Source organism: Molothrus ater, chromosome 28, assembly GCF_012460135.2.
Source record: "Molothrus ater isolate BHLD 08-10-18 breed brown headed cowbird chromosome 28, BPBGC_Mater_1.1, whole genome shotgun sequence".
Classification (NCBI taxonomy): domain Eukaryota; kingdom Metazoa; phylum Chordata; class Aves; order Passeriformes; family Icteridae; genus Molothrus; species Molothrus ater.
In genome coordinates, this window is record NC_050505.2 from 648,096 (window position 1) to 661,723 (window position 13,628).

The 13,628-nt window shown below is 49.5% G+C and overlaps 1 protein-coding gene across 1 annotated transcript in view; it reads right to left on the reverse strand.

The window, feature by feature from the left end:
* The window catches only part of DOCK5 (dedicator of cytokinesis 5), an 82,965-nt gene that overhangs the window by 50,469 nt on the left and 18,868 nt on the right, over nt 1–13,628 (reverse strand). Inside the window, exons 3-10 of the mRNA XM_036396555.1 lie at nt 9,583–9,623; nt 8,651–8,706; nt 7,774–7,870; nt 3,641–3,789; nt 2,740–2,875; nt 2,432–2,589; nt 1,709–1,790; nt 645–774 (exon numbers count right to left, since the gene is read on the reverse strand). Of these exons, the coding sequence (XP_036252448.1) occupies nt 645–774; nt 1,709–1,790; nt 2,432–2,589; nt 2,740–2,875; nt 3,641–3,789; nt 7,774–7,870; nt 8,651–8,706; nt 9,583–9,623 (849 nt within the window). The remainder of the gene's footprint in view (nt 1–644; nt 775–1,708; nt 1,791–2,431; nt 2,590–2,739; nt 2,876–3,640; nt 3,790–7,773; nt 7,871–8,650; nt 8,707–9,582; nt 9,624–13,628) is intronic.

Below are 13,628 nucleotides of genomic sequence, written 5' to 3' on the forward strand. Positions count from 1 at the left end.
CTGTGACAGCAATGGAGGGCATCGCTCTCGTTTTAACTTTTTTTAAAGCACATTTACAATGATGTGCATTGTCAGCTCTGCATAGCAGTGAGTGTGAACATGTTGAATACACCCTGATAAAATACTCTTATAAAATACACCCTTTGAGAAAACCAGGTGGCACTGGGGCATTTCAAGGCAAAGAAATTCCACTTGTATTCAAATGCTGCTTCTTTGGATATTGATTCCCACCAAGGATTTCAAGCAAGCCCCTTCACAAGAAGTCCCTGGAATAAAATAAGAATTGGCAGTCTCTTTCACCAAGGCTCCTTTAAAACCTCCAGCTTTATCCCATGAGTCCTGAAGAGCAAATCCCACTCTGATAAAGCCCTGATAAGTCTGCTGCAGCCTGGCAGCCTGTTATATTTGTGGGAGGTGACAAAAGTGACAAAAGTGAGCAGTGACAGAGTTTGATCTCCAGCTACCACCTTCATGAAACATCTCAGAGGGACAATTGATCCGCCCTGGAGCAGAAATGCTGGCCCTGGCAGCTCCCAGTGTGTGCTGGCACTTACAGCACACAGCTCCCAGTTCCCAGCCCCATGTCCCAGGCCCCCCAGGGGTTTAGTGGGCCCTGCAGGTGCCCCCAGGGGGGCAGTGCCCACCTGCCACGCCGAAGGGCCTGCGCAGCCCGCAGGTGTGCTTCTTGCCATCCTTCAGCTCCATGTGCCCCACCCGCACGATCTGGCACACCAGGCTGATCCTGGGCCTGATCAGGTCTGAGCTGCTCAAGTCCTGAAAAAAGAGCTCACATCAACTTCCATCAGTGTCCTTTCTGAGAGGAAAAGAAGAGAGAAGGAGGGAGGGAAGGAGGGAGGGGAAATGGGCAATCCCCCAGCCAGGGCATAATGTGCTCTGACTCCATGAATTCAGCAGGCTGAACAATTGCTTTATTAAGCTATACTATATAATACTATAATAAATAGTAATACTATACTAAATAGTAATAATAATAATTACTATATACTATATATATATAGTATATATACTGTACTATAATACTACACTAATACTATACTAAATTACATCCCAAAGAGATACTAAAGTAAAACCCATGACTGTCTGAGACAGCCAGGACACAGCTTTGACCCAACTGGTCAAGGAAACAAAACAACCTTCACCAGTGTGCAGTAACTGTTTACCCGAAGTAAAATCACTTTGGGTAAACAATCTCCATAACACCTTCCACATGTGCCAAACAGCAGCAGCAAGCAGAGGTAAGAATGGTTTTCTCTTCTTCTCTGAGCTTCTCATTGCCATCCCCAGGAAAAATCCTGGGAGAGAGAATGATGTCTCTCTCTGTTCAGAGAATGTGAATACCACAGGAGGGTTTTGTTGAGTTCTACACAGGTAAAAATTGTGGCCTTCTGGATCTGGAGGGAGACCGTGAGGGGGACGGAGATACTGATAGTGCCAGGACATAGGGAATGGCTTCCCACTGCCAGAGGGAGTGATGGGATAATAGGGAGAAATCCTTCCCTGTGAGGGTGGGGATGGGCTGGGATGGAATCCCCAGGGAGCTGTGGCTGCTTCTGAATCCCTGAAGTGTCCAGGGCCAGGCTGGAGCCCCCTGGGACAGTGGGAGCTGTCCCTGCCCATGGCTGGGGTGGCACTGGATGGGATTCAGGTCCCTCCCAACCCAACCTGTTCTGGGATTCTCTGAACTTACAGTAAACACTGCTTGGAGGTTGTTCAGTTTCTCAATTTCTTTAGGCATCCCATTGCTGCCCCAACGAACCAGGTAATTTTCACTGCAAAGAAAGGAAGAAAAAGTAAATTTTAACAAATCAACACCTGACATCCTCATTTCCTGGCAAAAGCCCAACAGCATTTTAACCTTTAAGGAATATTTGACCAATCTTTTATCCCAAAATGCCTCTGAAGTGACTCACTGATGGAGGCAGGATGGGGTGAGCCCTGGCAGCTGCTTCCCTGGACAATTCCCACTGCATGGCCACACCTGATAACTGCAGTGATGGACACAGAGTGTTCCTGACACGGAACTGCCTCCCTGATAAAGCTCCTCATATCCTCCCAACTCTTCAGATGTGAACTGGCACTGGCTGGACAGCAAACATCATTTAAACCCATGATTTACTGGGAAACAATTAATAAAATGCTTAACCAAGGCTTGCAGCCACAGCAGGGAAAATTAAGAATATAAAAAGACAATGTGGGATCAAAGAAATACCCAGCTTTAGGAGGGACAGTGCCTGGACTTCCTATCTCTCTGAAACTCATTCCAAAGTAATTGGAATTCATCTTCCCCCACTGGGGCAGCAACCAACAGAACTGGAAAACATCTGCTGGATGTCCCTTTCTAACCCGCTGACTTCTTTGAATGATCACCTTGACGACTACATTGCTTAAGAATTTCCAAAAAAGCCCCTACCTGATGAATTTGGAGAGGTCAGGGTCATAGAGGCTCATCAGCAGCTCTGCATCTTCCCCAATGTTGCAGACAAAGTTCTTGAAGTTCACATAGAGGCTGTAAGTGTGTGTGGAGTTAAATATTGGCTGTCCCCGGAGGTCCAAACTCTGCTGCAGGGACTGCAAAGAATTCCAGATTTCCATTACATTTTCTATTTCCACGATAAACAAACACAGGAGAATTTAGTTCTGTTGCCAGAGGAGCTCAACATTAAGAGGAATATAAAAGCTCAGTGGGCACAGAGGACAAACCAGGGACAGCAGAGGTACCTTCTCCTCCTGAATCCTCTCATCAATCCTCTTGGATGCAGTTTCATGGGCCTTGAAGAGGGAGATTGTGCTGGTCTCATCTGGGTCCAGGATGTTCCCATTGTCATCTCGGACAACCAGGTCCAGACCCAGGATCCTGGACAGCCCCAGGAGACAAAAAAAGAGCCAGAATGTGTCAGCAGCAAAGATCAAATCCCTGCCCAGGCTGCCAGTGCTCGACATCCCACTCCTTGGAATAACCTCACTCACTACTGCTCTTCCTGCCTCAGAAAACTCCTCCCTCCCATTTTCCCATTGAAGAGAGAAGGCTCTTCCTGCCTCAGAAAACTCCTCCCTCCCATTTTCCCATTGAAGAGAGAAGGAATTTGTCAGGCAATTCAATCCTAAGGTGACATCTCCCTTATTCCTGCTTCAATGGCTTTGTTCCAAAGGTGGATGAATGTCTACCAAGCTCCCAGATTGCAGCTCATTGTTATTCTTTGCCATAAGCTTCTTCTTAATTCACTTATGACCTGAGTCACAGCTGACAGGCAGATAAATGAGTCCTGGGGACTGCAAACCACTGAGGGCTGGGGTGTCTGTGGAATCCTGCCCCACAGCTGCTGACAAAGCAGAGCATTTCCCCACACATCCAAACCCAGGCACACACCAAGGGAAAGGCCCCCCCGTGCCAGGATTTGAGCAGAATTCAGAGAGGAGAATTCCTGGCAAGGCACAGAGATCTGTGGCACATCAAGAACCAACTGCTCCATCTCCACCTGCCAGGTGGGCACAATGTCACAGGGACTCAAAGCTGCCATTTCACCTAATTTCAGCCTAACTCAGTGCCTGCTTTGGCATTAAGAGCCTTCCCTGGGGTTTGGGAGCCTCCTCTGCCCTGCAGGTGGAGTTTGGAGCTCACCTGTTGCCATAGTCAATCTTGGCAGTGACTTTTTTCTTGAGCTCAGCCAGTTCATCCTTGGGCAGGGTCCCAGAGAGGATTTGGGATCTCCACTCTATCAGGCTGTAGGTGAGCTGCTGGACATGCCTGAACTGCGTGGTTTTGTTGTTCTGAGGCAAAAAAAAAAAGGCAATTTTAATCAAGGAAAACCTGGGAACCTTAGCTCAGCAACCTTTCTGAAATGTGTGCAGCTGCAGAACCCACACAAGTTTTATTGAACTAAAAATACGTGGCACTTTGTGACACCACAAGATCAGAGCCACACAGGAAATTCTGCAGCACTTGGCACTGCCAAGGTTTAAGTGCCTTTAAGATCTTTAAGTGTCTTTAAGGGCTTCACCTTTCCCTGGGACATTATTTCAGAAAAACCTCACCCACTAAAAATAGACCACTGGTGATTTCCAGCACTTCCAGACCACTCTGATGGAGTTTTTTATAAAAGGCACAGAGAAATTATGTTAAAGAATCACAACTGCACAAGGACACTGAACAAAACCTGCCTGGTGAAGAGTCCCCTCCTGCCATTCCTGTTACCATCTCTAATTAATGAAAATACTTCCCATGCCCTTCACTGGTTCCACCCTCATAAAATCAGTCCCATCCCCACACCTTGTTCCTGCACCTCCAAGCTCCAAGGCTGTAATTAAACATGGATATGTGGTAACCCACCCTGTTTGTGGCAGTGTGTGCTTAGATAAGTAAATAAGCTTTTAAAGTGTCAGGGATGACATTTAACCCATTAAAAAGGGAGCCCAGGCTTCCCTCTCTCTCTGCCACCTCAGTGGGGCAGCTCCTGGGAGGATTCTGACTCTTTTGCCACAGATTTGAGTTACTGGCACAGTGATGAGGTCATTCAGCTCCAAAGGAGAAATTTAAGCCTAATTCAGTGCCTGGTTTTGCATTAAGAGCCTTCCCTGGGGTTTGAGATCCCAAAGGCCAGGAGCTGGGTTTGGGTCACATCTCCCCCACAGCCCCTGTCACCTTCTGGTGCTCCCTGGGGGCTGGAGCTGTTCATACGAACCCCTCCTGCTCCCACACAGCACAGAAAGAACCTAATTGCAATTATCTCCCCATTCTCATCTCTGCAATGAACAGGAATGACATAAACTACTCATATTTCCCTCAAATTTAAAGGTATGAAAACAATCCTCCCTTCGATTTGGGTGAATACCTAGGTGCTGACAGGGGCTGCTTGAGTTTTTAGCTCCATAGAAAAGATATTTGAGATACATTTCATAAACAACCCCCCCACCACCCCATGTTCTTGCATAAAAAAGCTTGCAAAGAAAGGCAATTCATGTGAATTTTCAGAGCAGACCTCAATTTGACCTGAGTTATCTCCACAGCTAATTCCTATTAACTAGACCAATTAAAAACTCTCCCCATTTCTGTATTTATTTTGCAGTGGAGATAAAGCCACTGCTGCAATGAAACCCACAGAAATTAAAGAAGTGAAATTAAATGCTGCCAAAATAAAAAATCCCCTCGTGTTTCCTTTTTCTCCTCAAATGCCTCCTTCCTCCTCTAGCTTTTTAAAAAATTCTTTTAATACATACTGCAGGGAAAATAAAATAAACTCAAATCCATTTTAAACCACAACATTTTCCAAACCTATTTTAAGACTTATAGTGGTTAAGCACAGGAACATGAAAGATTTCTGCTTGTTAAAAAAACAGATTCTGAGGCTGGGACCTGAAAGTTATTCAGAAAGAAAAAATGCCAGGAACAAAACTCTCTTTTCACACAGTAATACCATCATGTAGAGCTTCTCATTAAATTGAGAGGGTGGAATAAATTCTTGTGGTTTCGTGGCACACAAACACAACTTATTTGTGGCCTGGTGAAATTTCCAATAGGAAAACTTGCTCTGAGTGCACTGGGTGATTAGAGCTCATTTAAACTCACTCCCTCTTCTTAATTAAAGTCTTGGAGCACATTTTGTGCAGGCTGAAGTCGTTCCTGCTCAGAGAAAAATCAAATTTGACTCTTTAATGTGCCTTTAAAATAAAGCAAGTCCCTGTGGACTCATTTCTTTGAGCAAGAAGCACCTGCTGCAGGACAGCCCTCAGATCCCTGCAGTGCCAGGCTTGTGACACTGCTGAGGGGACTCTGTGCTCAGGGATTTGGGACATGAGAGCTCCTTCCCCACCCTACTGAGAGCTCCAGACATGGGAGGCCTTGGAGCAGCCGAGGAATTCCTTCTGTGGGGCAGGGATGGGAGCAGGGATGGCTGGGGCTGTGCCAGGGAGGGTCAGGCTGGATTTTGGGAAAGGCTGCCCAGGCTCCCCAGGCAATGGGTGCCAGAGCTCCAGGACAGTTTGGACAGTGCTGCCAGGGATGCCCAAGGTGGGATTTTGCAGGGTCTGTGCAGGGCCTGGGTTGGATCAGTGATCCCTTCCAGCCCAGAACATTCCATGATGTGGATTTTTGACAAGTCACGTCTCCCCCCATGACACATCCCTGGTTCTGTCCCTGTTTCCCAAGGGAGCTCTGGGTGGGAATCAGCCAGTCCATGGGGTTCCTACAACTCTCCCAGCCCAGCAGAGCCCACCCTGCCCACAGCTGCATCAAACTCCAGCTCTGTGCCCAGCTAGGCTTTCCTGCCCTCATGCAGGGCTGGCAAGGACAGGCAGAGCAGGGCCTGGATCCCCCAGGTGAGCTGGGCCCCCCAGGCAGCCCTGACACGGTGACAGTGTGACCCACAGTGTCACCCTGCCTGTGACAGACCCCACAGCTGAACACTCTGAGCCCCCCATTCCATCACTCAGCTCTGCCCCAGGGCAGGGACACCCACAGTGTCACCCTGCCTGTCAGACCCCACAGCTGAACACTCTGAGCCCCCCATTCCATCACTCAGCTCTGTCCCAGGCAGAGGCACAGAGCTCCCTGCAGAGCCCAGGCTGAGCTCCCCTCACAGGCTGAGCCCCCCTCACAGCCACCATTGCCAGGCTGAGCCCCCCTCACAGCCACCATTGCCAGGCTGAGCTCCCCTCACAGCCACCATTGCCAGGCGGAGCCCCCCTCACAAGCTGAGCTCCCCTCACAGCCCCCAGCCCTGGGATGAGCTCCCCTGCAGAGCCCAGGCTGAGCTCCCCTCAGCCACCAGCCCAGGTGAGCTCCCCTCACAGTCCTCAGCCCCAGGTGAGCTCCCCTCAGCCACCAGCCCCAAGCTGAGCTCCCCTCACAGTCACCATTCCCAGGCTGAGCTCCCCTCACAGTCACCATTCCCAGGCTGAGCTCCCCTCACAGCCCCAGCCCTGGCACTCACCACGTACAGCCTGTGCCAGATCACTGCCCACTTCCCCCATAGCCCCCAGCCCAAGCTGAGCTCCCCTCACAGCCCCAGCCCCAGGTGAGCTCCCCTCAAGGTCACCATTCCCAGGCTGAGCTCCCCTCACAGTCACCATTCCCAGGCTGAGCTCCCCTCACCCTCACCATTCCCAGGCTGAGCTCCCCTTACAGCCACCATTCCCAGGCTGAGTTCCCCTCACCCTCACCATTCCCAGGCTGAGCTCCCCTCAAGGTCACCATTCCCAGGCTGAGCCCCCCTCACAGTCACCATTCCCAGGCTGAGCCCCCCTCACAGCCCCCAGCCCCAGGCTGAGCTCCCCTCACCCTCACCATTCCCAGGCTGAGCTCCCCTCACCCTCACCATTCCCAGGCTGATCTCCCCTCACAGCCACCATTCCCAGGCTGATCTCCCCTCACAGCCCCATTCCCAGGCTGAGCTCCCCTCACAGCCACAATTCCCAGGCTGAGCTCCCCTCACCCTCACCATTCCCAGGCTAAGCTCCCCTCACAGCCCCAGCCCTGGCACTCACCACGTACAGCCTGTGCCAGATCACTGCCCACTCCCCCATAGCCAGCAGCCCAAGCTGAGCTCCCCTCACAGCCCCAGCCCCAGGTGAGCTCCCCTCACAGCCCCAGCCCCAAGCTGATCTCCCCTCACAGCCACCATTCCCAGGCTGAGCTCCCCTCACCCTCACCATTCCCAGGCTGATCTCCCCTCACCCTCACCATTCCCAGGCTGAGCTCCCCTCACCCTCACCATTCCCAGGCTGAGCTCCCCTCACAGCCCCAGCCCTGGCACTCACCACGTACAGCCTGTGCCAGATCACTGCCCACTCCCGCAGCGTGGCCGTCAGCTCCTGGCCGAGGGGCAGCTCGCTGGGAATCACTGTCTCGTGCTGCCTGGGGAGAAGGGAGACAACCAGAGAAAGGTTTCACACTCAGGGTTTACAGTTAATGCAAAACACCCTTTTTTGATAAATGTAAAAATGGAAACTCCAGAGGAGTTGATGTTCACACAATTCACTCACACATGATGTCAAGACCCTTAAGCTGTTCTCAACACACACATCCACATTCATCATCCATTTTTAATGCAAAATGCTTCAAGCTCCTTTCACCCCTCTTATTCCCTGTGCATCTGTTCCAAACCCAGGATAAAGAGACAGAAATTAAATTTGGAAGAATCCCCACATGCAATGGTAAAGTTACTTGAAAATGAGAGTTGAAAAAGAAGTGTTTTATAAAGTTCCTTCCTTTGCAGCCGCTGTTTTGCTCTCACTTTATGAGCACAGACCCAGCTCAAGGAATCCAAGGAGGAGTCATTTCCTCCAGTGTTTTCCAAGACAGGAAGGAATCCACGCTCCTGCTGGGCCCTGGCTGCCAGCAGGAGTCTGCTATGGCTTCCAGGAGTCCCCAGGAGAGCTGGATGGAGCTGGGCTGATCCTCCCCAGCAGTGACTTGTCCAGCAGAGCCTCCTTAACTCTGCAAATCATCTCCCGCTGCCCCTACTCCCGACTGCTCTGCTTTGTCAGTGCCTGAAAAATGGAATTATGCAGCACTAGTCCAGCTCAGGAGGTACACCCTGGCTTTGTGACAGCCACAGCTATTTCAACTGGTTCTTTGGGGGTTTAAATGGAATGAAATTCCCTGGGTTTTGCTGCCAAAGAAGTGCCAACCTACCCCCGGTCCTTCACGATGGCCTCTTTTAAATGGATGTAAGTTTCTGGGAAAATGCCCTAAAAATAAAGAGAGAAATGAAATAAATCAATCTGACTGTGGGATAGGCTGTGACAAGAAGATATTTAACAAAAAACAGGGGAAAGGAGTAAGAAATGTCCCAGTACGCCAAGAAAAAAGGACAGAGAGGAGCAGCAGGTTCCACTCTGGCAACTCAGAGAAGCTGATTCCTTGTTTTACACCAATGATTCTCACCTTCCTGCAGAAAATGCTGGAAATTCCTAAAAATTACCAGTCATTGCCATGAAATATTCCTGGAGTCCTCTGTCAGACTACCCTGTGCTCTCTAGAAAAGCTCCCACCACCAGCACCTGCAGAAATTCCCAAATTTTTGTTGTTACAGAGAAACCTTCTGGAAATGCTAGAATCCTTTTCTGTTCCCTTTTCTCTCCTCTTTACCCCTAAAAGCAGAAGCTGTGGGGGATGTTACCACAGGAGAGGTGCCAGCATTCCTGGGGGAACCTGGATTTCCAGGCAGCTTCCAGCCCCAGCTCCAGCAGCTTGGCTGAGAGCCAGGGATGTGTAATTTCTGGAATATTTTCCAGTCAAAACTCTGATGTTCCCATTAACTAGAACTAATGCTGGATGTGCACAGGTCCCAGAGCATCATAATAAAGCAATAATCTCCTGTATGGAGATGGGAACAGGTAATTTTGGAAGTTCCAACTGTATTCCTCATGCTTCCATGGAGGAATTCCTAACACATGGCTCTGAACTTTCAGCTCAAGGTCATTGATTTCTGTCACTGAGGACAGGACACCATGACCAGGAGTCCTGCCTGAGGTTAAGACAAGAAATACAAGAGCTTTCAGCACCAGATGGGGTCTGGCAAGGTGTGAAATTAAAATGGGAGTCACCCAAAAGTCAGGTCGTACCTTCTTGGATTTATTCCGGAGTGTGTATCCTCGGTACCACCCTGGCAAGGCAAACACAGATATCTGTATTGAATTATTTCCTGTTGACAGTAATGAAATACAAATTGTGATTCTCACCACCTTTCTACAACACCAATCTATTGATCTTCTCATTTGGGATCCACTCCTGGGAAGACAGCTCTGTTTGTAGGAGCTGAGCTCCCTGCCCTGGCACAAATCCTGTTTATCAATCCTACCTTGGTAAGATCTAAAGATCGAGAGACAGAAGCAACAATTGTGCTGCCCAGGCCTCAAGAGCAAACGTCTCTGAGAGAACATTTCTCCTCTCTTTGGCACCTGGGTTTTAACCGGATTTCCATGGAATGCGTTGGGTTGGGAGGGACATTAAAGCCCATCCAAGGAGATTATGTCCAGCTGAGTGGCAGCATCAAGAAGGCAAAGGGGTTTAAGGGAATAATCAGGCAAAGAAGAGAGGAGGGGAGGCTGGTTTCTCTGGGATTGTTTTTAAATTTTTTTTTGTGGATTTTTTTTTTGGTGGTTTTATTGTTGGTCCCTCCAATATTCCTATATTTATCAAAGAAGGTTCCATAAAGAACCATGGATCTGACACTCCTCAATCATAAATTAGAGCCTAGAATGATTTAATTCAGGTTTTTTGGAGTATTTTTATATGCATGTGGTTGTATTTCTATTTATTTATTTTCTGAAGTTCAGCTTTGTACCCTTTCTCCAGCAATGGGGAGGTACCTCCACCTCAAAACCTCCAATATTCCAGTAATAAGTTAGGAGGAAAGAAGAAATTCCATTTATTTTCACTGGAGGAAAACAAGATTATCCATTGCTCATGGAGCCATGGATGAGGTCCTGGATTAGGGATGAGAAGATTTAGGTTCTATTTTTATCTAAGTTGTTATTAATTGAAGGGGAAAGCACAAATTACTCAGGGTGGGAGACAGAGCTCATGGAATTTACCAGGAGGGATTTCAATCCCATTTAACACGTTGAGCCCTTTGACAGCACAACTTCCTCCTGTTTCAAAGGGCCCCCTGGCCTTCCCCCCATTCCTGTAAAATATTTTGCAATCATTGCATAAAAGCACGTTGGGCCTGGTTGTGCAAAGCTGTTTCTGCAAGAACCTCATGCAACTTCTATCGGAATTCTGCTCCCACCTTCAGTAATTTTATCCATCACTTTAACAGGAACATCAATCTTTGGGCAGTGGTCAATTAATTACATGATTTCTTCTTAAAAAAAAACCCAAATCTGCTTAAATCTTCAGAGGAATGAGACTGTTTAAGTGTTTGAGTGTTTTCCCCAAGCAGAGATGGGCTAAAAATGGAGAAAGGTTTTGCAGTTGATGATGACATGGAAAATTTCAGCTGCTCCAACACTCAGACTGAAATCTGAGTGAAAACAAAAATATAAGCAGACTTGCAAAGAAACGACTCAAAGTTTGGGGTTGTTGTTTTGTTGGGCTTTTTTTATTGATCAAGTCCTCAACTTTACCCTTCACTAAGTGGACTTTATGCAGTATGGAAAAGAAAAATCTAATGACAACTCTCCAGTGATGATCAAGCTCTCCCCAGTGATGCAAGGCCAGGTCACATGTGGGACCACAAGGTCCCTGTTCCTCCTCCTGGGGGCCTGTCCTGCCCCACAGCACTCAGAGCATTGCTTCACCCTCCCCAGGGCTGACTGAAACCAGGAACCAATTCAAGGTAAACTTCTCTTCAGCAGGAGCAGAACCTGCCAGGGGTCACAGCATGTGAGCACACATTCCTTCCACCCACAGCTCCCCTGAAATCCTACAGCTAGCAATAATAATGATAAATCCTGCAGATTGGAGAGATTCCCCTCAACAGCAAAGTGTCCTCCCAGCTCCCTGCTCAAGGACAGACTCCCTGCACCGGAGCAGCCTCCAAAGTCCTGGAGGCAGCAAGGTTCCTTTTCCAATCCCTGCTTTTCCTGCATTCTGCAGCATGTGCAGAGTGCTGAACCCTTGGCAGGCAGCAGGAACATGCACTGAGTGTCTTCTTCTCAGGGGAAGGAGAAATCTTGTCCAGAGCTCGTGCCCCTGTGCAGGCAGAGACATGAGGGGAAAACAAAACCTTGCTCTGCAGTGTGGGACCTGAACTAACAGCCCTGGGATCTACAGTGGGTTTGGCTCTGTGTGTGTAAAAGGGAAAGGGATCCAAGAAAAGAGATCTGAGAGCTCTCAGGTGTCCTATACAGATTGTTACTGGCACACAGAAGCATCCCTGGAAGTGTTTCCATCCCTGGAACAACCTGGGATAGTGAGAGGTGCCCCTGCCCATGGCAGGGGGTGGGACAGAATGATTTTAATGTCCCTTCCAACCCAAAGCATTCAATGACTCCATGGACAGCTTGTACTGGAAATATCTGGAACCTTCAGTTCACACTGCTCAGCCTGTGGTTTCCCCTCTGACCTCCTTCCCTATGTCCTTTGTCCAAGTTGGAGCTGCATTTCCAGGGAAGTCACCCCCTGCTGGATCCCTGGCACAGGGGAGCTGCAGGTCAGAAAAATGAATCAACTTCCCTGTGCTACCCCCTTCTGTTATTCCCTCCCATGTTATCCCTGCTGTGTGTGATCCCCACTGTGTGATCCCCCTTGTGTTATCACTCCTTGTGTGATCCCCCCTGTGTTATCAACCCCTGTGTGATCCCTCCTGTATCATCCCCTGTGTGATCCCTCCTGTATCATCCCCTGTGTTATCATCCCTGCTGTGTGTGATCCCCACTGTGTGATCCCCCTTGTGTTATCATCCCCTGTGTGATCCCCCCTGTGTTATCAACCCCTGTTTGATCCCTCCTGTGTTATCATCCCCTGTGTGATCCCTCCTGTATCATACCCTGTGTTATCATCCCCTGTGTGATCCTCCCGTGTTATCAACACCTGTGTTATCAACCCCTGTGTGATCCCCCCTGTGTTATCAACCCCTGTGTTATCAACCCCTGTGTGATCCCTCCTGTATCATCCCCTGTGTTATCATCCCCTGTGTGATCCCTCCTGTATCATCCCCTGTGTTATCATCCCCTGTGTGATCCCCCCGTGTTATCAACACCTGTGTGATCCCCCTTGTGTTATCACTCCTTGTGTGATCCCTCCCGTGTTCACTCCCTGTGTGATCCCCCCCTGTGTTATCAACCCCTGTGTGATCCCCCTTGTGTGATCCCCCCTGTGTCATCCCCCCTGTGTGATCCCCCCATGTTATCACTGCTTCTTGATCCCCCTGTGTGATCCCCACTGTTTTATCACCCCCTCTGTTATCACCCCCAAATCTTCCCAGGTGCACTCACCATCCACCCCAACTGCATCAGCCTAACTTGGAAACTGGGGCTTGGAAAACAAGAGGCAAAGCATGTTCAGAGCCTCAGCCCCAGTCTGGGTGGGATTTTGGGGTGTCTGTTCAGGGCCAGGGGTTGGACTGGATGATCCCTGTGGGTCCCTTACACTCAGGATATTTTGTGATTCCAGCCTTTGCAGTGACAGCACAACTGAGCAGGGATTTTGCAATTTCAGGAAGTTTCCTGGCACTGTGAGGCAGCACAGGAGCAGCACCTGACTGCAGGGACTGCCCAGAGGGTTTGGGAGCCACCTCAGGAGAGGTTTGTGCAGCTCAGAGCTGCCCCAAAGCGCACCCAAAATCCCCTTTATTGCCTGTGCCTGAGCCCCAGGGCAGCTGAGCTCTGTCAGGGCTGTGTCTGGCAGCAGATAACATTCACTGCAAACACCAAAGCCCAGCCACATCCCAGGATGGATCCACCTGGATCCCTGCAGAACCAGAGCCCCAGAGCACAGAGAACTCCAGGTGGCTGAGGAAGGCACTGCAGCTGCTGCCAACAGCAGGAAATGCAGGAATGTTCTGGAACACCAGGAGCAGCAGCCCTGGGGACACGGTGGGATGTGCTCCTGAGCATCCTGGGCTGGGCAGTGACAGTGACAACACCCAGGGGCTGCACCCAGAGCCTCTGGACAGCCCCAAACCCCCCCTGAACCCCTAAGGAATGGCACTGACAGCCTGGAA